General features: G+C 34.4%; 3 protein-coding genes and 1 long non-coding RNA gene across 5 annotated transcripts; 2 read left to right on the top strand and 2 right to left on the bottom strand.

The window, feature by feature from the left end:
- Nucleotides 1-887: 887 nt before the first annotated feature.
- On the top strand, nt 888-3,392 carry LOC145090690 (uncharacterized). Its single transcript, XR_013701718.1, has 3 exons — nt 888-1,315; nt 2,398-2,439; nt 3,156-3,392. It is a non-coding gene; the product is annotated as an uncharacterized LOC145090690 (long non-coding RNA).
- A 94-nt stretch (nt 3,393-3,486) lies between these two features.
- Nucleotides 3,487-10,874, top strand: LOC145087982 (uncharacterized). The gene is made up of 6 exons (XM_079026152.1): nt 3,487-3,690; nt 3,771-4,221; nt 4,305-4,664; nt 4,752-4,930; nt 5,034-7,982; nt 8,066-10,874. Exons 1-6 carry the CDS (start codon nt 3,583-3,585, stop codon nt 10,643-10,645), a joined length of 6,627 nt encoding a protein of 2,208 aa, XP_078882278.1. The 5' UTR covers nt 3,487-3,582; the 3' UTR covers nt 10,646-10,874.
- A 5,055-nt stretch (nt 10,875-15,929) lies between these two features.
- Nucleotides 15,930-17,581, bottom strand: LOC145087981 (UDP-Glycosyltransferase superfamily protein). The gene has a single exon (XM_079026151.1). The coding sequence runs from the start codon at nt 17,493-17,495 to the stop codon at nt 16,017-16,019; it is 1,479 nt and encodes a 492-aa protein (XP_078882277.1). The 5' UTR covers nt 17,496-17,581; the 3' UTR covers nt 15,930-16,016.
- Nucleotides 17,582-20,032: 2,451 nt separating this feature from the next.
- LOC145090689 (Transducin/WD40 repeat-like superfamily protein) lies at nt 20,033-23,983 on the bottom strand. 2 transcript variants are annotated; one of them, XM_079028805.1, is made up of 18 exons: nt 23,830-23,983; nt 23,659-23,755; nt 23,490-23,570; nt 23,276-23,322; nt 22,945-22,978; nt 22,671-22,761; nt 22,443-22,534; nt 22,264-22,338; nt 22,091-22,179; nt 21,859-21,985; nt 21,684-21,773; nt 21,424-21,489; nt 21,245-21,336; nt 21,074-21,139; nt 20,838-20,901; nt 20,661-20,749; nt 20,465-20,579; nt 20,033-20,213 (listed from the first exon to the last, which is right to left on the bottom strand). In XM_079028805.1, the coding sequence occupies exons 1-18, from the start codon at nt 23,886-23,888 to the stop codon at nt 20,139-20,141; spliced, it is 1,449 nt and encodes a 482-aa protein (XP_078884931.1). In that variant the 5' UTR covers nt 23,889-23,983; the 3' UTR covers nt 20,033-20,138. The 2 variants fall into 2 exon arrangements, with proteins under 2 accessions (XP_078884931.1, XP_078884932.1); XM_079028806.1 differs by lacking the exon at nt 23,830-23,983 and having other exon boundaries at nt 23,490-23,589; nt 23,659-23,725.
- Nucleotides 23,984-27,771: the final 3,788 nt, after the last annotated feature.

The following is a 27,771-nucleotide window of genomic DNA, read 5'->3' as shown; positions in this document are numbered from 1 at the left end:
CGTTCAAAAAAAAAAAAAAGAACTTTACATTGTGTATTTTTTTTTTCCATTTTCAACGTATTTTTTTTTTTCCAAAATAAGCTTAAATTTAACATATTTTTTGTTATTTCATTAATATTAATAGAGGTCATTAATATTAATAGAGGTGGTTACCACAAATAACTGTATATCCTCTAACTCATTTGTGTCATATGGATATAGACTAAATAAATAATGCTGAAATGAAAGTATGTTATTGCAAGCAACAAACTCTTTTATTACATCTTGTTCCAAGATTGTTTTTCACAAAAATTAGGTATGTCTTTTAATGTTGTTCAAGGCTATTTTGGTATGCTCTAATACTATTTTGGTATGCTCTAATAGTATGTTTATTTTAAAAGTATTTTGAAATAGTTTTTTAAATAGGTTGTTATTTTATACCTTTAAGTTCAATTTATCTTAAATATTTGTCAATGTTTTACAATAAATACTAAACTTATTTAGTATTGTATGTATGAATAATCTCAATCGTTAACTATTTTTTTACTTTTATAACCTTCAATTTTTCCATGCTTCAGTCCTCTTTTACTAAAAACAAGTAATAAAGATAATTATTTTTTAAAAATACTATCATTAAGGGTGTGTTTAAGATTGCTTATTGATTTTTTAGAAAAACCGGAAATTTCTGACTTAAAAAAAACATTTTTTTAACAAAAAAAATTAACATTTTTTAACTTATTAAATCAATAAATCATTTTAAAAACAGTCACAAACACTCGCCACGAATGTTAAACTAAAAAAAAAAAAAAATTAAACCCATTCCAATTTTGCGAGCGAAAACAAGAGAAGAAAGGAGATAAGAAGGTTGAAAGGTCGGTTTCATGGTTATATAAAAAAAACAGAGGAAACGTCATAAGATAATAAGATAATGAGATAATCTCTCACTCAAACCCTAATTTAATATTAGCATCCGACGGAGATCACAAATGGCAACTGGAATTAATAGGCAGCCTGATCATGGAATATCTGCTTACAATATTCCTAAATTCTACCACCATTTTGCCTATCATCGTTGGACTTACCACGGTTTAGAATTTACCGTCGTCCATGGTCGTTTGTCGCTTCTTACTTGGAATTCTCCATCGTCATTGCTATTTCCTTTAAATTTCACCATGATCTCGTCACTAGTCACCACTTGTGCTCTGTGGAGGTCTCGTCAGCAAATCTCTCTCTCTCTCTCTGCTCCTTGTGCCATTTGGCGCTCATTTTCCATTTTTTACTCCACTTGCTACTTTATTACTACTGCTACACAGATCTTCGTCGTCACACCTCCCAGGTTGGTATACTGCTTGCCATTAGTTGCAATTTTCAAATGTTTTGTGTGTGTGTGTGTTAGTACATTTTTTATTTGAGAAGTTAAATATCCTCCTACATTTTATATATATGCATACAATTCAAATATGGCATTAATGGAATCTTTTAAGTATCATTGACCAAATTTATTGCAGTTCATGATATGGTCATTTGAATAATAATGAATGAATTAGAACTGGTAAAAGAACTATTCTTATTCTATAATTTTTGAAGCAAGTGATTTGTCGGCTGTTTATTTCGTTAATTTTGCATCTTATTTTTATTTACTCACACAATATGTTTGCTGACATACTGTTTAGTCCTTCTTGTTCAAGAACTTGCAAATAAGTACCTTGAACCTCCATAACCACTACATTGTGTCAATTGGGGAGGGAAGTTGTTTTATTGCTGCAATGAACTAGTCATAAACTATGATAACTTTCATACAGAAAATTAGGAGATGAAAGAAGAGATAATGAATGCAACTGTGCAACTAAATTCAAATATATACCTATATTAATCTAACAAATTACATTCATTCAGTAGGTTGGTCTAGCTAATTACTCAAAACTGTTGATATACATTCTAGTAGAAGCTTTAATGTTTTTTGTTAGGTGGTATCAGAGGGGTGTAAAGTGTGCATGCCAAAGTACAGGGGGTTGTCTTGAACTTTATAAAAAGCTTATACCTGAAAGAAAAAGTGTGTGTGTGTGTGTGTGTGAGAGAGAGAGAGAGAGAGAGAGAGAGAGAGGACTAATGTCCAATGAATAAGTATTTAGAACTTAATTTGTTTATTATTATTTACTTTAATGATATGACCTTCTACAGGTTTTGTATTGTTAGAATATGTTTCAGAAAAGGAAGACAAATGATGAGAGAGACAAAGAGAGATTTTGCAGATTATGGAATTCTTTTTGGAGGGATAGATTGTTTACGTGAGAAATTATTGCAGTTTGTAGGAGTTAACTAGCCTAGGAAATTTTGGAGTTAAAGTTTACTCTTAATAACATGTTTATGAATGTTCTACTGTTCCAAGTACCAACTTCTGTTGTTCATGCATTGCAGGAAAATCTACTTACACCCGATTGAGTTTGGTTAATGAAGCTGGTTAGTCCACCTTTTCTCATCTCTATATGCTTCCATTTTCAACTTATTTGGTGTTCTAGCATGATTATAGCAAACACAATTCTTCATATATACATGTTTATGTTGATGATGAAACTGAAATTATATTATTTATCAGCAAAAAGATATATATATAATTTTTTTTTTTGGATAATTCAGGAATTATTTTCTATGCACACATCAACAAGAAATTGATTTTTGTTTTGAGTGGTAAGGTCAAAAAAGAGTACTTCTATTATTCCCATTTTTAGTTTTTTGTTATTGTATTTCTTACCTGAGATGCTACAAGGAAGACAAAAGAATAAAACTGATGCAGGCCCCCCTTTCATGAGAGTTAAAAAGTAGAAGAAAAAATCTTTGTATGATTCCAAAGCCTTGTTTTTAACACAACCTGTTGTCCGATCTGAAGTCTCATCCTTCTTGTTCCTACTATTCATTGCTGTGGATTTGAGTCATAATTTTTTTAAGTTCTTGATTTGACATATAACATTTAAGAAAAACTGTTGGATACTATATTACCCCTTCCTCTTCTAAGAGTTAAGCAAACTAGCAAAGAATATTATGCGCATCTAATCGTGTATTCAGTAAAGAAATAGTCTTTAGACGCCTTATACATTTTTTGGAGCAAAAGTCTGACTTGTCTTTCCACATTAACCAAAATCCATATCAAGAATCATCTTACACTTTTACATCAACAGATACTGGCATTGGAAGACTAAAACATTGTAGAAGATGGACCTGCAACAATCAGTAGCAGACCAATTCTCAAATCTGCATCCATGTATGCCTCTGAATACAAGAATAGGCATAATAGGAGGTGGCCCAAGTGGTTTATCAGCAGCTTATGCACTTGCTAAGCTTGGTTATAGTAATGTGACCCTTGTAGAGAAATACCACACAGTCAGTGGCATGTGTGAATCAGCTGATATTGAAGGCAAGATGCACCTCCTCTTTCCTCTTTCCTCTTTCACATTGCTCAATTGGGTAACTCATCTAAATGATATTAACTTAAATCTCATCATTATTACAGGAAAAATTTACGATCTTGGAGGTCAAGTTCTTGCAGCAAATAGTGCCCCCACTGTTTTCCACTTGGCAAAAGAACTCGGGTCTGAGCTTGAAGAAATGGACTCTCATAAACTAGCCCTCATTGACAGTTCAACCGGGAAATATGAAGACATCCAAGTTGCTGATGATTATGTAGCTGTGATCCCATTAGCCTTTGAACTCCAGGTTAGTATTGTCCTCAACTTTTTTCTGACAAATCTTTCTGTTTCCTTTCATTTGAAATGTTGAAATGTTATCTTTTGTAGGATAAGGTAAAGAAGTCAGGTAGAAATGGAGTCCATGCCATTAGTGAATTTGCTTCAGAACCAGTTCCTGAGTTCCTGGAAAGTAAAGGGCTAAAATCTGTTCCAAAATCCGTTGCCTATGGATACACTGCTTCTGGATATGGATTTGTTCAAGATATGCCTTATGCTTACATTCATGAATTCACAAGAACTTCAATGGCTGGTAAAATAAGACGGTTTAAAGGTGGGTATATGGGATTCTGGCAGAAATTAAGCAACTCTCTCCCCATACAAGTTCAATGCAACACAGAAGTATTATCCATCAGACGCACCTCCTCAAGTGTCTCTGTAGACACCATGAACATCAGTAGCAAAGAAGTCAAAAACCTGGAATTCGATAAGATCATCATTTCTGGATCATTTCCTTTTACAAATGGGAAAATATACAGATCACCAACCTATGTTCCACCAGGTAGGTGCATTACAATATCTATATCTTAAAATTTTATTTAAATTCATATGTTGAAACTTGAAATGAATGTATTTCTTTTACAGATACTGACAATGGGTTGATGGATTTGAGTGATCTTGAGAAGGAGCTGTTTAGTAAAGTGGAGACAATAGATTACTATACGACTGTTTTGAAAATAAAAGGATTCGATCATTTGCCAATTGGATTTTATTACTTTGGCGAGTTCATGGATGATCCTGCAACTATAGGCAACCCAGTGGCTGTTCAGAGATTCTATGCAGACACAGATATTTATCTTTTCTGGTCTTATGGTAATTCAGTTGATATCAAGGGTCCAAAAGTGACTCAACTTGCAATTGATGCTGTTAACAGAATGGGTGGTCAAGTTGAGAGTGTAATATTGCAAAGACGCTTCAAGTATTTCCCACATGTTACTAGCCAAGGTATGTAAAAAAAGACGTTAATAACCTCCTCATTTATGGAGTCAAAGAAAGCATATTAAAACACCATCACACCTTTTCTTCTTACAGATATGAAGGAAGGATTCTATGACAAAATGGAAATGGAACTTCAAGGTCAGCAAAACACCTACTATGTAGGTGGACTTGTAGCATTTGAACTTACAGAGAGAAACTCAACGTATTCTATGAACCTAATTCGCAAGCACTTTGCAAATGATGACCCTTTGCCAAAGTTTCCATATGTGAAGGTAAATTAATATATATCATTAAAAGTTAAAACACCATTACAATTTACAGGACCCAATGAATTATTTAGTCTTAAAAAAAAAAAATTGTCCCTCTTTTTTGCAGAGATTATTTCCACTGTTATCAGATAGCTTGGACAGAAACCCTGAACGGTTGGATGAATATCCAGGTGTAACATTCCCTGACTTGTGTAGTCTTGATGGGTATTTGAGCCACTGGGGTACTCATGAAATCACTAAAGACAAAACGCTTTACACTTGGATTAATGATGAAGGGGAGGAGGCATATAAGCGGACTTATGGAGAACTTCATGCCAATGCTTCTTGCATTGCTCATAAGCTGCTGACTAGTCAAAAACCAGTTATGTGTCCTGGTGACAGAGTGTTGTTACTTCATGTTCCAGGGCTTGATTTTGTTGATGCGTTCTTCGGCTGTTTAAGAGCAAGATTAATTCCAGTTCCAGTTTTGCCCCCTGATCCTCTCCAAAGAGGTGGACAAGCGCTTTTGAAGTTAGAAAACATTGCTAAATCAAGCGATGCAAAGGCAATCTTGTCAACGGTGCTTTACCATGGAGCTGTAAGGGCAGGGTCTGTAAAAAACTTGATCTCTTTAAAAGGTGGGAAAAGTGCTGCAAAATGGCCTAATCTTCCATGGATACATACAGATTCTCTTGTGAAGAATGCTAAAAGTGTTGACTTTGAAGACTTCAAAATATCAGAACCAAAGGGAGAAGATCTTTGTTTTCTTCAGTTTACTTCTGGATCAACCGGTGATGCTAAAGGAGTAATGATAACTCATGGTGGCCTAATTCATAATGTGAAGTTGATGAGAAACATATACAAGAGCACATCAAGGACAGTTTTAGTAAGTTGGCTACCTCAGTACCATGACATGGGACTAATTGGTGGACTTTTTACATCTCTTGTTAGTGGTGGAAACGCGATTCTCCTCTCTCCTATGACTTTCATTAAAAAGCCTCTTTTGTGGCTTCAAACCATGAGCAAGTATCGAGGCACTCACAGTGCGGGCCCAAATTTTGCATTTGAACTTGTGGTCAGAAGATTAGAGGGTATGAAGGATAAGGTGTTGGATTATGATCTTTCTTCCATGAAGTTTCTTATGATTGCTGCTGAACCAGTGAGACAAAAAACCCTCATGAGTTTTGTTCAACTCACTGCACCTTTCGGCCTTTCACAACAAGTAATGGCTCCTGGTTATGGGTTAGCAGAAAATTGTGTTTTTGTTTGTTGTGCATATGGAGAAAAGAAGCCCATTTTGGTAGACTGGCAAGGAAGGGTGTGTTGTGGGTATGTTGGTCAAAGTGATGAAGATGTTGACATCAAAATAGTCAACCCAGAAACCGGTTTAGAACACGAGCCCGGGAAGGAAGGAGAGATATGGATTAGCAGTCCAAGTGCTGGAGTTGGATACTGGGGAAAGGAAGATTTGAGTGAGAAAACTTTCAGAAATTTACTCGGGGGTAAAAAGTACACAAAAACTGGCGATTTGGGGAGGATAATAGATGGAAACTTGTTCATCACTGGTAGGATTAAAGATCTTATTATTGTAGGTGGAAGAAATATATATTCAGCCGACATAGAAAAAACAGTGGAAAGTGCTTCTGAACTCTTACGCCCCGGTTGTTGTGCTGTCATTGGTGTTCCGGAAGAAACGTTATCCACAAAGGGTATTTCTGTCCCGGATTCTTCTGATCAAGTTGGATTAGTGGTGATTGCAGAGGTTAGAGATGGTAAACCAGTCAGCAAAGAAGTTGTTCAACAAATTCAAATCCGGGTGGCTGAAGAACACGGTGTCGCGATCGCATCTGTGAAGCTGATAAAACCTCGAACCATCAGTAAAACGACATCCGGAAAGATAAAAAGATTCGAATGTCTGAAACAGTTTGCTGATGGGACTTTGAATCTTGTTCCAGAACCAATTGTGACTAAAAAAAGGTTGATGAGGTCATACACTACAGGGACATGTAGGGAAGGGAACACACCTAGGCCTTTACTGGACACCAATCGCCCGTTGTCAGCGCCAGCTGGCGGGCCAAGTCATAAAGAGATTGAAGAGTTTTTGATTGGTGTAGTTTCTGAGCAAACAGGAATTTCTGCGAACAAGATCTCGACAACTGAAGGACTCACATCTTATGGGATTGACTCAATTGGGGTCGTTAGAGCTGCTCAAAAGCTTTCAGATTTCCTTGGGGTTCCAGTTGGAGCAGTTGACGTGTTTACTGCCACTTGTATCGCTGACCTGGCAAGTTTCTCGGAGAATCTTTTACTCAAATCTCAACCAAACAACGCGACTAGCTCTTTTCCTGTTCAAGAATATGAGAATGACACTTCTTTCGATTTGATGACTGAGGTTTCGGCACTTCACCAGTTCAAAATCTGGACATTGCAGATTCTTGCACTTGTGTATATATGCATGATGCTTGTTCTTCCTGCGTATCTATCTGTTTCAGTGTTCATGAACTTCATCTCTTCTGGTCATTCGTGGTTAGGGTATGCTACCTGTTTACTTTTTGCTCCTATCGCATGGATATTCTGCATATTCGCAACTTGCATATCAGTGGCCTTTTTCGGTAAATCATTCCTCCGGCCGAATTACGCTTTGACCCCCGAGGTTTCCATATGGTCTATGGATTTTGTCAAGTGGTGGACGCTTTACAAGGCACAAGAAATTTCTTCCAAGGTTATGGGAACTCACTTGAGGGGGACAGTGTTTTTAAATTACTGGTTTGAGCTGTTTGGAGCAAGAATTGGTTCATCGGTTTTGCTGGATACAGTTGACATTACAGACCCATCTTTGGTTTTTATCGGAGACCAAGCTGTGATTGCAGAAGGTGCACTGATTCAAGGACATGAAGTAAGGAATGGAGTTTTGAGTTTTCTACCAATTAGAATTGGTCAAAGGTCTGAAATCGGTCCTTATGCTGTGATCCAAAAAGGAAGTCGTTTGGGGGAAGAAGCTAAAGTGGGAGCCTTACAGAAAACGGAAACCGGAAAGCCTGTTTTCCGATCAGGCAGGCGCAAAAATGTTCAGAAGGTAATTTTTAACTTCTACACTTCATTTTTTTTTTTCCAAAAATGGTCAAAGATGTTTATTCTTTTGTGTATATTTGGTCTCAGGATGCAGCAATTAACACTCAAACTCTGGCAATCTATCACCTGATGGGTATTTACATGGTCGGATTTCTAAGTTCTCTTTCAGCCGGAATAGCTTACTTCCTTTACACATCTTTATATCAAGAGTCACCATCTCTTAACCACTTTGCGTTTCTATGTGTTGCTGGAGCTTTCCACTGGCTTCCTTTCACGATTATCGCGTATGCTACCATGATTGTTACCACCTCAGTGGACCCACTGACCTTTGCCACGTCGCTTGCTGCTGCTTACCTGGCTCATGGCTTGATCCTCAGCTTACTAACCTGCACAATCACATGGTTCCTTGAGACAGAAGAAGAGAGCCCGTTTAAAATATGGCTTCGTCATCGGATCAATATTTCTTGCCATCTTAAATTTGCCAAGCTTCTTTCCGGAACTGAAGCATTTTGCGTGTATTTACGGTTGTTGGGTGCAAAGGTCGGAAACCATTGTTCGATTAGAGCCATCAACCCAGTTTCCGACCCTAGACTGATTTCAATCGGTAACGGCGTTCATTTGGGTGACTTTAGCAGAATTATTGCTGGGTTCTACTCGATTACCGGGTTTAAAAGTGGGAAAATTGAAGTTCACGATAACGCAGTAGTTGGAAGTCAAAGCCTTCTGCTACCTGGTTCAGTCGTTCAAAATGATGTCATTCTTGGTGCTCTTTCAGTGGCTCCAATTGATTCGGTTCTCCAAAGAGGTGGTGTTTACATTGGTTCTCAAACTCCGGTTATGATTAAAAACACCATGCATGCCCTAGATGAACGCATAGAAGAAATGGATGTGAAATACAAGAAGATCGTCGGAAACCTAGCTGCTAATCTCGCTGCCACTACTCTTAAAGTCAAATCCAGATACTTTCATAGAGTCGGAGTTAGTGGGAAGGGAATCTTAAAGATTTATGATGACATTAAAGGACTCCCAAATCACAAAATCTTCTACCCAGGGAAAACTTACCCTATCATCATCAGACACAGTAACAGCTTAAGCGCAGATGATGATGCAAGACTCGATGCACGTGGTGCAGCTGTGAGAATCCTATCTGCCGAAACCGAAACCGAAACCCCGATTCTTGACCTGACATTGAAAACTGGAAATGCATTCTACGCAAGGACGATCTCCGATTTCGCCACGTGGCTCGTTTGTGGGCTGCCAGCAAGAGAACAGCACGTAAAGCGGGTCCCACATGTGCGTGACGCTGTATGGTCATCACTTCGAAACACCGATTCATTCACCAGTTTGCATTACTTCTCAAACATATGCAGGATTTTCCGGTTCGAAGATGGACGTGAAATGTACGTAAAGTTTAAATTGAGACCTTTTGACGATAACATACCTGAAGAATCCGGTAGGATTGAACCCATCGGAATCCTTCCTCCAGAAACCGGTGCAATTCCGAGAGACGTTAACGACAAAAGGCCACCTGTTTTCCTTGCTGATGATTTTCAACACAGGGTGAGTCAACCAGGTGGGGTTAGGTATGTTTTCCAGTTACAGATCCGAGACGTACCCAAAGATGAACCCACCCAAGACATTGCACTTGACTGCACAAAACCATGGGACGAAACCCAATTCCCGTATATCGATGTGGGAGAGATAACAATCAATCAAAATAACACACGTGAACAATCGGAGAATTTACAGTTCAATCCTTTCTTGAGATGCAACGAGGTGGATGTAATTCGCGCCACATCCGCCTCACAGAGTGCTTCAATCGATCACGGTCGTTCATTGATATACGAGATATGCCAACATCTGAGAAACGGTCAGCCACTTCCGGAGTCATGGAGGAGTTTCATAGAACAATCTGATGTCAAAGTAGACCTCTCCGGTTGTCCCATGGCAGCAACAGTAACAGCACCACCGGAGAACAAAAACTCCGGCGAAGTGACTCTGGCGAGAACATGGTATCAAACTTCATGGACGCTATTTGGGCAGCCTCTGTTACAAACGTTCTTGCCTTACTTCCTAATGGCGTTGCTAATCTCGGGTCCGTTAAACCTGATGTTTTACATAAAATCAACAACCGGGTACCCGATTCAGTGGTTGTTGCCTCTATTTTGGGTGTGTTCCGGTGTGTGGGGTGGGATAGCATGTGTGATTGCAAAGTGGGTGTTGGTGGGAAAGAAGAAAGAGGGTGGGAGTGTGTTGATTTGGGGGAAAGAGGTGTTTATGGACACGATTTGGCAGGCGTTTAGGACGTTGGTGGGGGAGTATTTCATGGAAATGGCGAGTGGGAGTTTTTTGTTTGTAGTGTGGATGAAGGTGATGGGGTCGGAGATTGATTTGAATGGAGGGGCTTATGTGGACAGTATGGGGGCGGTGTTGAACCCTGAGATGGTGGAGATTGAAGGCGGTGGGTGTGTGGGGCGGGAGGCTTTGTTGTTTGGACATATTTATGAAGGAGATGGTGGGAAGGTGAAGTTTGGGAAGATTAGGGTTGGTGAAGATGGGTTTGTAGGGAGTAGGAGTGTTGTTATGCCGGGTGTCAGGGTGGAGAATGGTGGTAGTCTCAGTGCACTGTCACTTGCATTTAAGGGAGAAATTATTAAGTCTAAATAAATACTTTTTATCATATATGTGTTATGGTTCTCCGGATTCATGAATATGTGATTCAAGGGAAGTGAAATCATTTACATTCTCTATGTTTGTTGCTGTATCGAGTAATAAAAGCATATCACACTTGCAATTGTACTAAAATAGGTAATATATTCCCCTCTCTTCCTTCTTCTTGTTGTATAACTTAACAATAGTCTATAAGTTGATGAAAAATGATAATATGTCTTCTTTTCATGTTCTTCAAGAACGTTAACGGACTATCTTTCTCCCATATAGCAAGCAGTATTACAGAATTTGATTGCGTGACCTACTGCTCAACCATAAGCCAGTTTTGCATGATTTGTTCAGCGTTGCACATAAATATGTTTTATGATAACCAAAAGCATATCTGTTAGTGTTAGACATACCTTCCCCTGCATTCCACATCAACGTCATGTGAGCATGACATCTTATAAGCTTATTTAGACGTCTTGCACGCTCATGTCAGTATGCTGACATCTTTGTGTACTTCATATGCCCGTTTAAACTAGTATGCTTTTCCGCGAATTCTTTTCATATGATTGTAGTTTCAACTGAAATTGATAGTACTTGTGGTATTTGAACTTGCTGCTATTCTATTTTTTTTTTCTTTTTTGCTTTGTTTTGACCCATTGGACGAGGAATTGGTTCACTATTGGGTATTTCATAGTTGTTGTCGTTAAGGTCGGCTCATATATAATCGTCCCATAGTATTTCATACGAATTTGAGTCGATTGATTTACAAGATCACAAACCTCGGAAGAAAGTTTTAACCGTTCCAAAGCGCTTCCATTTCGTATCATCTTTATAATACGCTAAAAATGCAAAAACTCGAAAGGCGCATCTGTTTCCTCATAAACGGGGGGTTTTAAAGGCACCCGATTATAAAGTCAAAATCACTTTTAATTAAGTCAAAACAGCTTTTAATAATTAATCATAAAAAAAGATAAAAAAATGTATTGAATATTTGTAATGACTTAAAGAGGCAATGTTGACAGCGTCCACTAAACCCATTCTCACATTTTTCTTTAAAGTAATTACTAATTTTTATTAATGTTTATAATTATAGGATTTCTTTTTTAATCATATATATATATATATATATATATATATATATATATATATATATATATATATATATATATATATAGCCAAATTACAAAAAGGGTCCTTATGGTTTGCCAAAAGTCATAAAATCAGTCCCTGATAATTTTTTTTGACGAACATGATTCCTGTGGTTTCCAAAACTATATATATATATATATATATATATATATATATATATATATATATATATATATATATATATATATATATATAGCCAAATTACAAAAAGGGTCCTTATGGTTTGCCAAAAGTCATAAAGTCAGTCCCTGATAATTTTTTTTGACGAACATGGTTCCTGTGGTTTCCAAAACTATATATATATATATATATATATATATATATATATATATATATATATATATATAGCCAAATTACAAAAAGGGTCCTTATGGTTTGCCAAAAGTCATAAAGTCAGTCTCTGATAATTTTTTTTGACGAACATGGTTCCTGTGGTTTCCAAAACTATATATATATATATATATATATATATATATATATATATATATATATATATATATATATATATATAGCCAAATTACAAAAAGGGTCCTTATGGTTTGCCAAAAATCATAAAGTCAGTCCCTGATAATTTTTTTTTGACGAACATGGTTCCTGTGGTTTCCAAAACTTATATGAATGACTCTTTCTACTAGGGATGAGCATTAGCACCCGGATAACTATCAAACATCAAATATAATTATTTAATGTTGTTTTTTTATGTGTTTTTCATTTACATAATTTGTTTATGTGCTCTATCTTTTTTATTCGGCTTTAAACGGTTTTATTATTACTTTTTAAATGTACAATCTTAAATATTAGGATAAACAACTATTATGCCGTCATAACAACTATCAAAGTAACAACTATATTTTAACAATTATTATTAAAAAAAATAATCTTAAAAGAAATCTACCGTTTGTTAATACTCATTAAGTACATATTGTTTGAAATATTAAAAAATTCCCCTCGTATTTTAATTTTAATCCTATTTCTTTTGTTAAAATAAATATGAGGGAATTCTTTATTGTTTCAGACAATATATATTTAATAGGTATTAACAAGCGGTAGATTTTATTAAGATTATTATTTTAACAAATAGTTGTTATTTCGAAAGTGGTTATGATTGTACGATAGTTGTTTATCATAATATTTAAGATTATTCGATTAAAAAGTAACAATAAAACCTCTTAAAGCTGAATAAAAAAGAAAAACACATAAACGGAATGGTTTTGACTTCTCTTAATAAGTTTTGTGAGGTCAAAGTTAAAAGATAAGGTATTTACACCGCACTGAAGAAAAGATAGGTATTTATTGTAAATACAGAGTAAGTTAAAGGACTATAAATGTAAATATACTTATATTATTTTGATTTGATTCATTTACACCTACTGAAATACAATATCTATTGTAAATATATGGTAAGTCAAAGGACTATAAATGTAAGTAGATTCCAACTTTGAGTTCCAATAAGTTTTACGAGGTCAAAGATTGTCAAATGTTTATAACTAACAAAACATAATTACAATTATTTTTAATCAAACACAACTAGATAAATAAAAGTTAGTCTTTACTTACCATTGTTTTGTCGAACACAACTATTTTAATTTTTATTAGAAATATGTTAATATTAACAATAAAATATATAGGGCATGTTCGGCATAAAGCATTTTGGAGCGTTTGAGAGCTTTTAGCTTTTAGTGTTTCACAAAACGTTCCATTTTAAACAGAAAACTTCATTCGGCACTACAAGTTTCTAGCGTTTAGTTTAAACAAAAAACTTCAAATCCAAATATTACTTCATGTAGCGTTTAACAAAACGCTATAAGCTACCCGCTACCAGCTAATTTTGTCGAACACGCCCATAAAATTAATATGGAGTAACTTAAAGGACTGTAAATGTACAAATAGTTATAGTATTTTTATTTGATCGTAAACATAGTCATATTTTAATTTTATTATAAAGGCGTTTATATTAACAATAAAATATGTAAGATTAGGAGGCATGTGTATGTTTTCCGTTCGAAAAAAAAAAATCTTGAAATCTTTTTAATAAGTTACTTATTTAAAACTTATTAGTTTTGCTTAACATGGTTATATTGTTATGCAAAATATCATATTTTGTTTGTTTATATCTAAAAAATGAAAAAAGACATTAAATTATATATATATATATATATATATATATATATATATATATATATATATATATATATATATATATATATATATATATATATATATATATGAAAAGTAAAACAAAAGGTGTTTAAAATAAAAAAATTTATTCAAGAAAAAAACGTTTAAATTAAAAAAATTTATCCAAGAAAAAAGAAACAAGGCAAAAGAAAAAGAGAACGTAAATAAAATTGTTTTTATTTAAATGGTAAAATACAATTTAATAATATATAATATGTCATTTCAAATTGGGTTTTAAGAAAAATAGTTTTGACTTTTGAGAAATAGTGGTTTTGACTTAATTTTTGGGTGCTAATGCCTAATAGCAACACCCCTCATAAATATGTACTCCCCTTTCGCTATAATATTTACCTGGCTTTCCTTGTTTCTCCATTGGTTGTATAAGTTTTTGTAGATACCATTAAATTGTGAGACAACCTTGTTAACGTTTCCTCACTTCGACTAGACTTGGTCTTTTATAATACGCTAAAAATGCAAAAACTTGAAAGGCACATTCGTTTCCTCATAAGCATGTACTCCGCTTTTGTTATAATACTTATCTTGCTTTCCCTGTTTCTCCATTGGTTATGTATAAGTTTTTGTAGATACCATTAAGTTGTGAGACAACCTTGTTGACGTCTCCTCCCTTGGTACTCGGCGCCTCGTTCCATCCCTTGGCAAAAACAAGTCATAATATGAAGCCAAAATTTGTCCGACTTTTGGTCATTGTCGGTGCACACACTTTCGGTATATGGAACTACGCTTTTGCCAACTCGACCTCTTCTTCATGATCTTATTTCTTACGGGATTTGTTTTTTATTATATTGCTTTTGTTTTGGGTTGGGGTTCGGATTGAGGTGGGGTTTATGGTTAGGGTGGGGGTGGGACTTGCAATGAGGGTCTAAGTAAGGTTTGGAATTAGTTGAATTTGATGAAAAAAAATTGTTGTGATATTGGGTATTGGGTATAAATCGACTAATTACCACTAAAAATATTGGGTTTGTAGAGTAAATCAGTACATCTAATTGTGGACGATAAGGTTGTGGTGAAGAAGGATCCTATGTGAAAATTTTATGGTGGAAGTGTGGAAGAATTGATGTTGTTTGGAGACATTTTGTAGTAAAGTGAATGAAGAATTAGGGTGTAGGATGGAAAAAAAATGTTAGTGAAATAGTTGATGTATATTGGTAGAAAGGGAAAAAAGAATATATATATATATATATATATATATATATATATATATATATATATATATATATATATATATATATAGAGAGAGAGAGAGAGAGAGAGAGAGAGAGAGAGAGGATCCTTCTCTATGTTTTTAAGGTAATTACAAGATTAAAAGCTGCTAATATGTTTGAATAAGTTGATTACACAGAGAAAGATTGATGTACCTTTTTTTGTACATTCATGGAGAAAGGCCCTAAAGGGACTAAAAACACAAGTTGTTTATAAGTTGGTTTCCTTTTAAAACCATGAAAATAATTGACCAATTCTAAAAAGTTCCTTAGCATATTCGCATCATTTCCCCAAAATCATAAAGATATAAGTCATTTTAATGGGTACTTAAAACCATAGATCATCTTTATAAAAAAATTTAAAAAAAAAAAAAATTATTGACCAAACATTTTTTTTTTTTTTTTGTAAAACACATGTAACAGTTTATATAATTTTATCAAATATAAATTGATGTCAATAAAATGGGATCGGGTAATGGATACATAACCCTAATTGATAATGATCCCAATATTCAATAAACCTTTTAGAAAAAAATCACATAGCGGTCCTATAACCATAATGATGGGCCTATAATTAATCACAAAAGTTTTGAGTTCGATTTTTTCAGTGTATTTTTGCCATAAAAGTTAGATTAAATGCAAGTCCCAGCATGACATCGATTACACCTCGTAAATTAAGGAATAATCTGACGAGGACATTTGTAATTTACTCGAAAGAATATGAATTTTTTTCTTAATAGTGTTCATAATTGATAACTCTATAAACCATTTTTTATTAACTATTAACTTTAAACTGAAAAGTAAGAGACCAAATATATTAATGATCAATCGATTCAATCTTGTTGTAAATCATTAGTGGTGGTGATGGTGGTGTTCTTCATCAATGCAGCTTGAAGGAAGTCTTCCATGGCTTCGACAGAAGAACCTCTGAAACCTTGTTCGTTTCTTGTTGCTTCTTCAATCATCTTCTTTATTTCAGATGCTTTCTTCCTCATCTCCCTCCCTTTTCCGTCCTCACTCATCACCTCCTCTATCGTCTCCCTCAAATCCTCACTCCTTACCTCAAAACTAGTCCCTCTTGCCACCTCCACACAAACCTCTGCAATCTCCACCATCATCTTCGCATTATAGAACTGCTCCGCCGCCATCGGCCACCCCAGCAACGGCACTCCACGGCTCAACGATTCCAGCACTGAATTCCACCCACAGTGGCTCATAAACGCCCCTACAGATTGATGAGACAATATCTCAACCTGGGGTGCCCATTTCTCTACTATAAGTCCTCTGTGTTCCTCCTCTGTCTGTTTCTTGAAGTTTTCCGGCAGCCACTCCTCTGCTCTGAACTCGGTGTTTATGTCGAACCCCAGCGGCGGCCGGACTACCCATATGAAGTTTTTCTTGCTTTTATCTAAAGCTTTGGCCAGTTGCATCATCTGGGATGCAGTGATGGTGTTCTGTGATCCGAAAGAGATGTATAAAACGGAGGCTGGTGGCATTGAGTTTAGAAATTGTAGACATGAATTTGTTTCGATTCTGCCATTTTTTCCGGTCCGAGCTCCACCACTTACGGATAAGTCTATTGGGCCAATTGCCCAAACCGGTCGACTGAATTTTCTTCTGAAATACGATAAACCGACTTTGTCGAGGTCTTCTACTGTGTTAAACAAGAACCCATCGGAATTCCCCCATGCTGGGAGGTTCTGTTTCTGGAATTTCGACCAAGGGTCATCGCCGGTGGCGGCTACCAGGCTTGGAGTTAACTGGGTCACTTGCAGTTTACCAGCTTCTGGAAAATCCGGCAAAGTGAACTCGCCGGAATCGGAATGTTTGTGTGCCAAATTGATCCAAGACGAGAAGTAACACGCTAATCCAAACCCACCAGATCCACTGAAGATGACATGGAAAATCCCGAACTCGTGGGTTACCGCCGCCGACCACCCAAAGAAAAAATCGGCCACCACACAAAGCGGCGGAGTTCCAGCGTCAACCAATCCAGAGAGGATGTTTCTGAAGGCTGGTTTAAGAGAAGTAGAGGCGACAAGGAGATCGCAGATCTGGTATGGAGGGAGAGAATCGGTGTTCTCAGAGTTGGGAGGGAGGCCATGGTCGGAGGAGTTGAAGGGGACTTCAAGGAGGCGAACGGCGGAGGTGGGCGGAAGAACACGGCGGAGATTGGCGATGTTGAGTGGGGTGTTTATGAAGGTGATCTGATAGCCCTTTTGTTCCAGTTGAAGAGATAAAGATAAGAACGGGATGATATGGCCTTGTGCCATGAAAGGGAACATAATAATATTGTTATTATTGACCGCCATTGAAGAAGCTTTTTTTGATTCAGAAGAGTGTTGATGGTGATGAATTATAAAGCCGAAGAAATTTCTATCTAACACGGGTAAACGCTAGAAACGACCTGTCTCTTAGACCACACAACTTTCTCCTTTTCACATTTGAACCCTGGAAAAAAAATATTCTTTTTTCTCAGTCAACGAGATTATACTTTTTTAAGCAAAATTCAACTCTATGAATAACTTAATCAGTTAATTCGGCAAATATGTCTGTTTATACAAAAGTTGGTCAAATAGAAACCAAGTGTTGTTTTGACTTTATCAATTATACGTCATAGACATTCAGTAGAAACAAATATCTAAATACAAAAAGGTATACGATATTTAAAATGCCTTTTGCTTCGTCATACTTGTTTGTTTCTCTTTCCGTGCCAAATTAAGTATATCACTGCTATGTTTTCCATTTTTTTGTGATACTTGCTTCTTTGTTGTGTTTGTGATTGCTTACTTGCTTACCTTTGTAAACTGTTTGGTAGTTTATGTTGTAAAATATGATTGGAATAGAACATAATAAAAGTATATTTATACGAGAAGGAGAATGTGTCGATCATTTTCTTTTGCAATTTAGTTGCTTTAAAACGAGTTCATGACGCTCTTATCTTCATTTTATTATTAATATAATAATTTGTTCTGATCTATTAAAGGAGGTTCACGACGTGGTATAATGCAGTTTAAAATCGAAAATGCAAACCGCAATGCAAAAGTTTTGAACCGCATTAGCATGTGTGCTTTCGTACGGACTTATGTGTGTGATAGATGAGATTTTCAACTTTACATTTTTTTTGTTTATAATCATGTAGGTTAATCATTTCTAAATTTTATATCTAAGACTTTTTGCAAGTTAAATCGGTATATTATAACTTCTATGAAGTAATAGAGTATATTTTGATCAAAGTGTTACTTTTGACATTCTTTTTTATTTAAGCTTAGAGATGTCAAAAAATCTCATGGAATTCCAATCTCATATAGAAGAAGTATTGTTTAAAAAAACCAGAATGGGGTGGATGGGCAGTAATGTCTCGAAACTCCCACGAGGCCCGTTAATACATTTATATATATTGATTATATAAATACAATAAATAATTTAATTAAACCCTCACGAGATAACATTATATTTTTGTTTTTTAATATGTAATATTTTGTTATAAATAATTATTTTTTATCCCAAAAAAAATAATTTTTTTAGCCCCAAAAGAACAACTCAAAATCAATGGGAGATGGGAAACGGAGGCAGGTGTAATCAAAAAATTGCAAGGCGGTGTAGAAATGATGGAGGGTGGGGAATAGATGAATTTTAGAGGTGGCATAAAAGGTTTGGCCCGGATGGATCCCTATCTAAATTACCACATATTTGTGACTTTCACAAATATCGTACATTGAAAACATGGAAATGAAATGGATACTAATTAGTTTGTTAATGGTGATTACATCTTTAGATGATGTACATGATCACTCATCTTTAATATCATTAATTTCCTGACTTTTTTTTTCAAGATGAAGTGTAAAAGCTATCAAGCGAAAGATTAGTACATTACCTTTGCGTTTTTTTAGATTTTTATTTTTGAACTGTAGGCTTTTTGTTTTGAAGTTTAAAGATTATAAAAATTTTAAATTATAATAAATTAAAAATCATGATATGAATCATAATATTTTTAAATTATATTATTTTGGATAATATTATTTTTGGATCAAATAATTTTAGATCATAATATATTCAACTAAATCTAGTTTTTGAACATAATAAATTTTGGATCGTTATGTTTTTTTGAATTATAAAAAATACAATTAAGGATTATAACTTTTTTATATCATAGTATTTTTAGATCATAACAAATTAAAAATCATTAACATATTGAATTATAACATTTTTGAATCATAAATATTTTAAATCATATCTTTTACAATATTATTTAATAAAAATACGGTTGCAATCTTTGATTTTTTGGGGTCGTCCACAACTACTTCAGAGATAGTGGAGAGAGAACAACATGAACGAGAGGTATGATGATGATCTCAGTATTCTAAAAGAACAAGAAATAGAAAGAAAATTGAAAAGACATACAAAGAGAAAGAGGAAGAGTGGCAATGTTAGTGGCAACTTTAGCTTCTAGAAACAGCTAAAGTCGAGGTATGAGGTGATTAGTTTCATTATTTACCCATCAGATAGAAGCGTCTTAGTAAAGCTAAATGTTAGTGGGCTTTCTTTATCTTCATCTTCTACTCTACAACACTTAGAAGTACCTAAAGCTAAGGAATTAAGAATCGGCGATGATCCAATAGCAACAATGATGATATAAAGGGAGAGCAAAAATGTTTTTTTTTAAACACAAATAAAAGTTCAATTTCAATCCACATCAGCAAGCCTAGGTGGCATTTTTACCTGAGAAATGACTTGATTCCAGTAGCAATGGTATATTTAAAAATGAAGCCTTAGTCTGTTACTTTATAATGGCGTTTTTATAGTTGAAAGATGTTTTTTAATCATTTTAAAAAGTTGGTTACGCTCCTTTATGAATATTATCCCAAAGACTAAATTAATTATGAATTTAGTGTTACAATGTATTTAATATACAAATTGGTAAAGCATTTAGGAAGGACTACACACAAAAGTGTTCAATTATGCTCATTGTCATCATTGTCTCCTTTCCTTGAAATGTGCTTTTGAGAAATCATGAGTAGAGAAGCTTCCTAAAACAAATACCATTTGCCAAAATTAGCCTTTTTCTGTTCTCCACCAAGTGGACCCATAATGAAAAATAATGAGGGCGTTCACGTCTTTTACACAAACGAGAGATAGAGAAACCTCAACGGCATCTTTATTTTGTGGGACAAAACTTGCATTTTTTGTCTGGTTGACATCAGTCTCAGTCTCAGTCTCAACCTGATTGATCAATGTCAAAACAATGTCTAAAAGAGCAAGAATGGATAAATATATGCACCAGGGTTCCTGCAATTATGGTGCCATTAAGGGGATGAGTGGCACAAGCAGTAACACGTCCAGACAATGGTATCAACTTGTTTTGCTTACGTGGATGAAAATTCTCCTTCATGTCACTACACTCAACAAAGACATATGCATAAATAAACAATCAGTCTTTAAGATGTGATTGAAAAAAGAAACAAAAAATTACTTACTCATGATCTACATGGCATGGGGAGTTTCTGTGTGGGTAAAAATCCAATAGGTGAAGCCCATCGCTTGAAGATGACCCAATTGCATACATCTGTAAATACAAATTAAATTAAACAAAAATTTATTATCAAGGAAAATAGGAACAGATATGAATTTAACAAAAAGAAAGAATGTCTAACCGAATGTGCAGGTAACCATGATGGTTTTCTCGAGAACAAAATAGGGACATTATTTGTTTCATCCCTAATTTCATAAACAAACATGGTGGTAATATATGGTTCTTAATATACCATGGGAACAAAAAAAAATGTAATTTAGAATATAGACCAAAAAAGAAAGATGTTTTAAAAAGAACGTATCCTGGAAAAAAAAAATGAAAACAATAAAGTGAGAGTGAGTCAAGAGTAAGACTTACAGCCAATGAGGCGGAGGGCAATGGATATGTGTCACTTGGAAATTATGCAAATCCAAAACACCAGACCTGAATTTACAAAAAGAAAACTAAGTGACAATAGGTAAAGTGGAATCATATCATCAAATATTATTTAATATTTTAAATAACAAATTTATTTATTTTCTGACTTACCAACCATCATCAAGATGGAAGCCGAGTTGATTTGGACAAGATGGATTAATGTCAATTGACTGTATTTCCTTTGCTACAATATCTGATTGTGCCTGCATCATATATCAGTTTTTCAACATTAAACTCATTAATATTATATATCAAACCAAAAACCAAAGCGATATAATAATTTTTCATACCTTTAGAAGCTCAATTTTATTCAACATGGATGCTAACTTTAATGATATCATAGGAGAAGAATGTACCTGCCATTGGAGAGACAGTTTATTACTTTATTATTATTATATTATATACAATAAACTTTTTATTTCAATGTTTGAGAATTTTCATAAAATCAAAAAGGATAAAACGATTACAAATATATATATATATATATATATATATATATATATATATATATATATATATATATAAAAGTTGTATAAAGAAGAAAAAGCACCTCCTTGTGACTTTGAAAAGCAGCTGATGATCTTCCACCACGTAGATCCCAAATATATATAAACCCACTCTTACTAGCACCATATACACACTGACAATTAAATTAAAATTTAAAGGTAAGTCTTTATAGAATTAAATGGAATAGTAAAATTTAACAAATGTTTAAACCTATTTACTTGATCTCCATTCAGTTGGATGCTTGTAAGGCTGCTATTTGCATTAGTTGTAAGCCCAGTTTGTGGAAGATCACCCACTCTTCTGTCCCAGATACTTATTGCTCCACATGTGTCTGAAGCAAGTACCCTATTCAACAAAGATGGAGACATTTAAAAATCATATAAATAAAGCATGAAGCATCTAATACGATTTTATTTATTAATCAGCATTAGGGTTTTTTCATTTGTGAACCTTGTGTCATCATTAAATAAGGCTATATCAGTTAAACCTTTGCGTATACTGCTACCATGAACAGTAACAGTAGGCCTCTTTCTCAATACCTGCAGATTGATAAACTTGAGTTATTGAAGCATATTAATTAATGTACTTATATTAATGAAGAAATACAAATGAAATATAAATACCTCAACTGGCTCAGAAGAAATATACCCAATATCAAATATATGAACTTCATTATGGCTTAGGGATGTACATGCCACCTGAACAGTATGCAAGTTAAATGTTAAGCCAAATTTAGTTACAAACTTGTAAAGGAAAAAGAACAAAAAATAAACAATGAGAAGAAAAGGGAGAGATAACAGACCTCATCCTGATTAACAGGATTCCAACGAACAGCATCAATAGAATTGGATAAAGAAATGTGCAGCAGGTGTTTCCCCTCATCTTCTTCTCGGCCTATAACCAAAATAAAGAACAAAAAGGAGAAAACAATTCATGGTGGAAAGTTGAAACAAATAATCAATTCTTTGATTAAAAACATTAAATTGCAACAAGGATGACACATATAGTAGAATTGGTGTTAAAAACTTACGTGGAACTGGTTGATTACTTTGACAGTATAAAGATTCAAAATCATGAACAGTTAGACACCCTGATCTTGTCACTGATGCCAAATAGATTCCCTGATAGAAACATAATAAATAAACCAATAAGATTTGGCTAATCCTGGTGTTAAATCTGGAAAATGAAAAAAACATGGCGAAATGAGACCTGAAATAGTATTCACATTTCTAGCTATGGGCAAATGATAATAAAGCACACATGATGCTAATATTTGTCCAGACAATGAAGCTAACAGTGCCTACCTGTCTGTCAAATTCCAAAGCAGATACACCCACCCTGGATGATGATAAAGTAAGAGAGAATATTAGTGGATCTCTCTAACTGAACAAAAAGTTGAAAAGAAGATTGTTGTTCTACAAATGTAATTAAAAAAACGAAGAAACACAGTAATTTCAGATTTGAATTCAGGATATCACATTACTATCCATGGCATATGAATGTTTTTAGTGGATACTCCTTCCATCCCGTTATATTGATAGATTTCATCAAATGATTAGGCAATATGTGCGTATATGTAATTACATATCAAACAAAGGCATCAACTAAATACAAAAATAGAATTATGACACTTACCCACTGATGCGGGATCCCTCTGATGCGTATCCAGTGGCTGCGTTTATCTGCCAAAATAAAAACATAGCTATCAGCGATAAGCAGTTCCCCTTATAATTTCTTCTCCCTCGTTCCCAGTGAAATTATCAAAATCTTGGTGAATTGAGATTGTTTAACTTGGGACGATGTAGCATTTTTTTTCCTCAATTTAAATTTAAATGTAAAGGATGCGAACCAAGAACGAGTGATACATGCTGCTGATATGCGTTTTACAAGGTCTTCCTTCAATGTGATACGTGTGAGGAAATGCCCCAATCTCTCAAAATTAGACCAATCTAGGGTTAGTAACTTGGTCAGGTAAAAACACGTTGATAACATAACCAACCAAAATCGACACTTCTTACCTCGGAATACGATTGCATAAGCAGCGGGGAGACATTGTGACGGTAATTGCCATTAAATTTCCCAGTCATTTCAACTAGACTCCTGTTCCACTGCGTCCTTCATTTGGGTGATAAGCAAAACAGCAATTAGCCGAAGATCGAAACAACCACAATATAGTTAGAAGAGCTTACCCCGTTATTGGCTTAACGTTTTCAGCGATCGCAGCAACAGGAACTGCGTACTTTTCCATGGCGGATTATGTGATATCAATCGAGGCCTCTGAGTGACCGAAGCCAGTAGCAGCGAAACATCTATAGGTTTCCCGCTCTTAAGAAAAAACAAATATCGTAAAACACTAAAACTTCTCAGCGCGTGTTTTGAAAAAAAAAATAATAATAATAAATAAATAAAAAATAGAGAAAAAAAAAACACTTGGTAGCTTTTTATTGGTGTAGAAATATATAAACTTTAAATACCTAATGACAAAACTCCAAAAATATATAGTGATAGGATGAAAATTATCACATTGATCCAAACAAATTTAGATTGATATTACCGGTCTAAAACATTTATTTGTTGTAGACTTTGGGACAAAAAAAATTTTAATATTTAGACATAATTGAAAAAACGGTCCATATAATACGTATTTTTTCGGGTTTTGGTTCAACCTTGATTTTTTTGGATTACCGATCTTTTAAGTTAGTTTCATTGTGTATTTGCTACCTCTGAATATTGAAATTACTGTAATATCCACCTTACGAAATTTATTTTCCATTTTTCTTTCATTATTTTTAAATCTATTACTTATTTATTTATTTTACTAATATATATATATATATATATATATATATATATATATAGGTTCAAATGTTTTTAGCAAGTATTGTGTGCCTAAATGCACCAATGAGAATTTAAGAAATAATTAAATCACTAATAAATAATAAAAGGGTATAAGAGTAATCTACACTATAATTAATTATGGTAAAAAAACAAAATCAATCAATATCCCACTAATTTAGGTTATCAGTTTCATATAACACCACCACCGATTCCCCCTACTTCTCTAAAAAATCATCGTTCTAAACACAACTCCAACGGATGCCGGTTTCTTGCTGCGGAGAGGAAACATGAGAAGAAGGAAAACCGAAACAGCGTCGGCAGAGCCTCAAGAGGCCGTCGGTGGCCTTGCCGGTCGAAACACGAGTGTGAAGGGGGTGGCGGTTCACGTCTTCAACAGCAGCTTCGCAACACCGGTGGTGGAGGAAAAAGGCTGGCAGCGGTGGAGGAAGTAAGAGGGGTGAAGATGGCGGCTGGGTAAACTCCGAATGGATGGTGGCGGCTAGAGAGAAGACGGGTTAGGGTTAGGGTATGGGAGCTCAGCGCCGACAAGAGATCCAAAAACAAAGAATAAATACTCTTCGGATCGGTACCATACTTTTGATACAGGGGAATTCAAGATGATGTCCGGAAATTACACAACCATTGACAACCAGAATGTTTCTGGATTTGTTCCTGTAAAACTTCTTCTCCTCTTCTTCAGTTGCGTTTTCATCACTTCGATATTAGATCTGAACCCTAATTTATTCGTTGGTAGTTGGATTATATTGTAAGCATTAAGTAATATGGTTGTTGGTTGTTGCAGATTCAACTCTCCAAACCTTTCCCCCATCTGGAACACAAGGCAAGATCTCAGGCGCTTTTGGACCTCCCCGCGATGCCGATGGTGTGTGTTTAAATTCTTGAAGCATCTTATTAGTTTTCAACTATCTACTGCAATTTAGTAACTTCAGTTAATGGATCTCATTTAGTTCAGCTACATAGTTAAATCCATATAAAATTCATCAGTTTTAGGGCTTAGATTACTAGCATTTTAAGTTTCTTCTGGATTTGAATGCATCATGACTTACTTAACTTATCTAAAACCTCAGCCAATTGGTAAACAAGACTCATGTTATTTTAATCCTCCAAGCAAACTACCAACTAATGAACATTTATCAGTTAGACTTATTAGAGATGTAATCTTTGTTACATTTTCTCTTCGGATACATTCTTAAAGCCAGTATCTGGTTCATCGGAAGCACAACAAAGTAGTGGTTGGTTCAAGGTATTCACAGTTGCTGCTTACCAGCCTTACTTTGATGTTGACACATCCGATGTTTTAGAAAGAATCAAAGGTTCCCTCTTGCCCTTTGGAGGAAGCTTCAATGAAAAAACTGCTCGCAACCCAAACTTGTAATCTTAAAACGGGAGGGAAGATCATCGGGTTCAAGTCCCGTGCTCCTATCCACCCTGGCTTTAGAATACTTCTTCAAATTAAATCCGGTAATGACCATTCTTTATTATATCGTTTCCGATAGAATATGTTACAAATTCTTTAAGAATATTCAAAACCATTCTGCAATAATAGTTCATTCTGTAAGAATATTTATCGATGTATTCTATTATAATGCATCGAATTGTTTAATTTTTGAAAATTGATTATCTTTTCTTTTTGGATTTAGGTTTTGAAGAGGCTAACATTGATGTGGAAAAGGAAGAAAACATATAGAACGAGAGTATTTTATACCAAAATGTGTTATGCTACAATGTATAAAGTGTTGCTTAAAAGTAATATTCTTTCAGAATAGATTAGTGTTTTTTGTTAGATTTTGATGTTTTTTTTTTAATTTTCTCTTTCAGAATGTTGTTATTATTCAATGAATCACGATCATACAATGTAATTATTGTTATATGATTAGTTCAAGAATTGATTTGTGTATTTTTTTCAGAATGTATTTACTAGTTTATGGTTGGCATTCTGCCATTCTGACAGAATAAAATTGAAAAATATATTTACTAGTTTATGGTTCGCATTCTATCATTCTGACAGAATAAAATCGGATTTTTAAATTTGAATTAGTTTAAAATATTCAAATTTTTAAAAAACAAAGGAATTAATCATCTCTAGAAATCCGAAAATTTCATTTTTTAATATAGGTTAATTGACTAAAATGTCCTTATGTTGAAATTTGTGTGATTATACGGTACATGCTATCATATTTTACTATCATAGACCCTCATATCATGACCTTTGATTATATTCCATCTGATGGTCCAGATCTGTGCATTTTGGCACACAATAGTTAGTAAAAACAAAATAACCTAACCCTATATATATATATATATATATATATATATATATATATATATATATATATATATATATATATATGTAACGCCCGGGTTTCAGGGCTAAGCATTTTTGTCAATGTAATAGTCTAGGTCAACTCTTGTAACTCTTTTTGAAGTAATAAAGATGAAATATTTGAGTATTATGTGAATTATATGTGTTTATTATTTAATTATAAATGTATAATTAATAAAGAATAAAAATGAGCGTCAAAATTAAAGTGTGAGATAATCCCGATATCTCTACATAAAGTTGTAGAATATGTCTCAAGGTTTCCGTGCATATAAGGAACGCCGAAATCCGAGTTATAACGAAGAAGTTATGACCCGTCGAAGTTTCACGACAGAACCGGCACGATACCGGGAAGCGTGAATAGTGAATTTACGATAGAGCGAGATTTAGCCTTAGTGATCTAAACGAAAGTCGTAGAATATGTTAAACTAAGAACATCAATAAAAAGAACGCCCAAATCTGACTTCGTATGAAGAAGTTATGAGATTTTAAACAGACCAATCATGTCCCGGCTTGTTAAAAATATAACTTTAAAATTAAAGTCAAAATTAGCCGACGGAGTCTAAACGAAAGTTGTAGAGTACGTCTTCACCTACGCGTGGATATAAAGAACGTCAAAAACAGAGTTCGTATGAACGAGTTACAAATTATAATAGCATATTTACGTATTAAAATAAAGTATAAATCATGTATACGTACACATATATATACATATGTATATATCATTAGAAAGGTATCGACGATGTGGTCATTATAAGACTAATGTTGAGTTCTTTCGACATTAGTTTAGTACAAATATCATTAAATCCATTTATAATAGTATTATAGAGGGGTGTTTAGTTGTTTATATAACTAAAAGGTCATTAAGTAATTATGGAGGGTAGTTTTTGAAAATTCAATTAGTATAAATAAGAGCCTTGGGCTCTCATATTTCTTGCACCATTCTCTTGAT

The sequence above is a fragment of the Lactuca serriola genome, chromosome 2, assembly GCF_051521515.1.
Source record: "Lactuca serriola cultivar US96UC23 chromosome 2, Lser_US96UC23_V15, whole genome shotgun sequence".
Lineage (NCBI taxonomy): Eukaryota > Viridiplantae > Streptophyta > Magnoliopsida > Asterales > Asteraceae > Lactuca > Lactuca serriola.
This window is presented reverse-complemented; position numbering and strand designations above follow the sequence as displayed.

Coding starts and splice junctions, on each gene's coding strand:
- LOC145087982 (XM_079026152.1), top strand. CDS start 3,583: ATGGACTCTCATAAACTAGCCCTCATTGACAGTTCAACCGGGAAATAT. Junction 4,931..5,033: donor CAAAGTTTCCATATGTGAAG/GTAAATTAATAT, acceptor TCTTTTTTGCAG/AGATTATTTCCACTGTTATC. Junction 7,983..8,065: donor GGCGCAAAAATGTTCAGAAG/GTAATTTTTAAC, acceptor ATTTGGTCTCAG/GATGCAGCAATTAACACTCA.
- LOC145087981 (XM_079026151.1), bottom strand. CDS start 17,495: ATGGCGGTCAATAATAACAATATTATTATGTTCCCTTTCATGGCACAA.
- LOC145090689 (XM_079028805.1), bottom strand. CDS start 23,888: ATGGAAAAGTACGCAGTTCCTGTTGCTGCGATCGCTGAAAACGTTAAG. Junction 23,756..23,829: donor AACGTTAAGCCAATAACGGG/GTAAGCTCTTCT, acceptor ACCCAAATGAAG/GACGCAGTGGAACAGGAGTC. Junction 22,180..22,263: donor TTTCTTCTGAGCCAGTTGAG/GTATTTATATTT, acceptor ATCAATCTGCAG/GTATTGAGAAAGAGGCCTAC.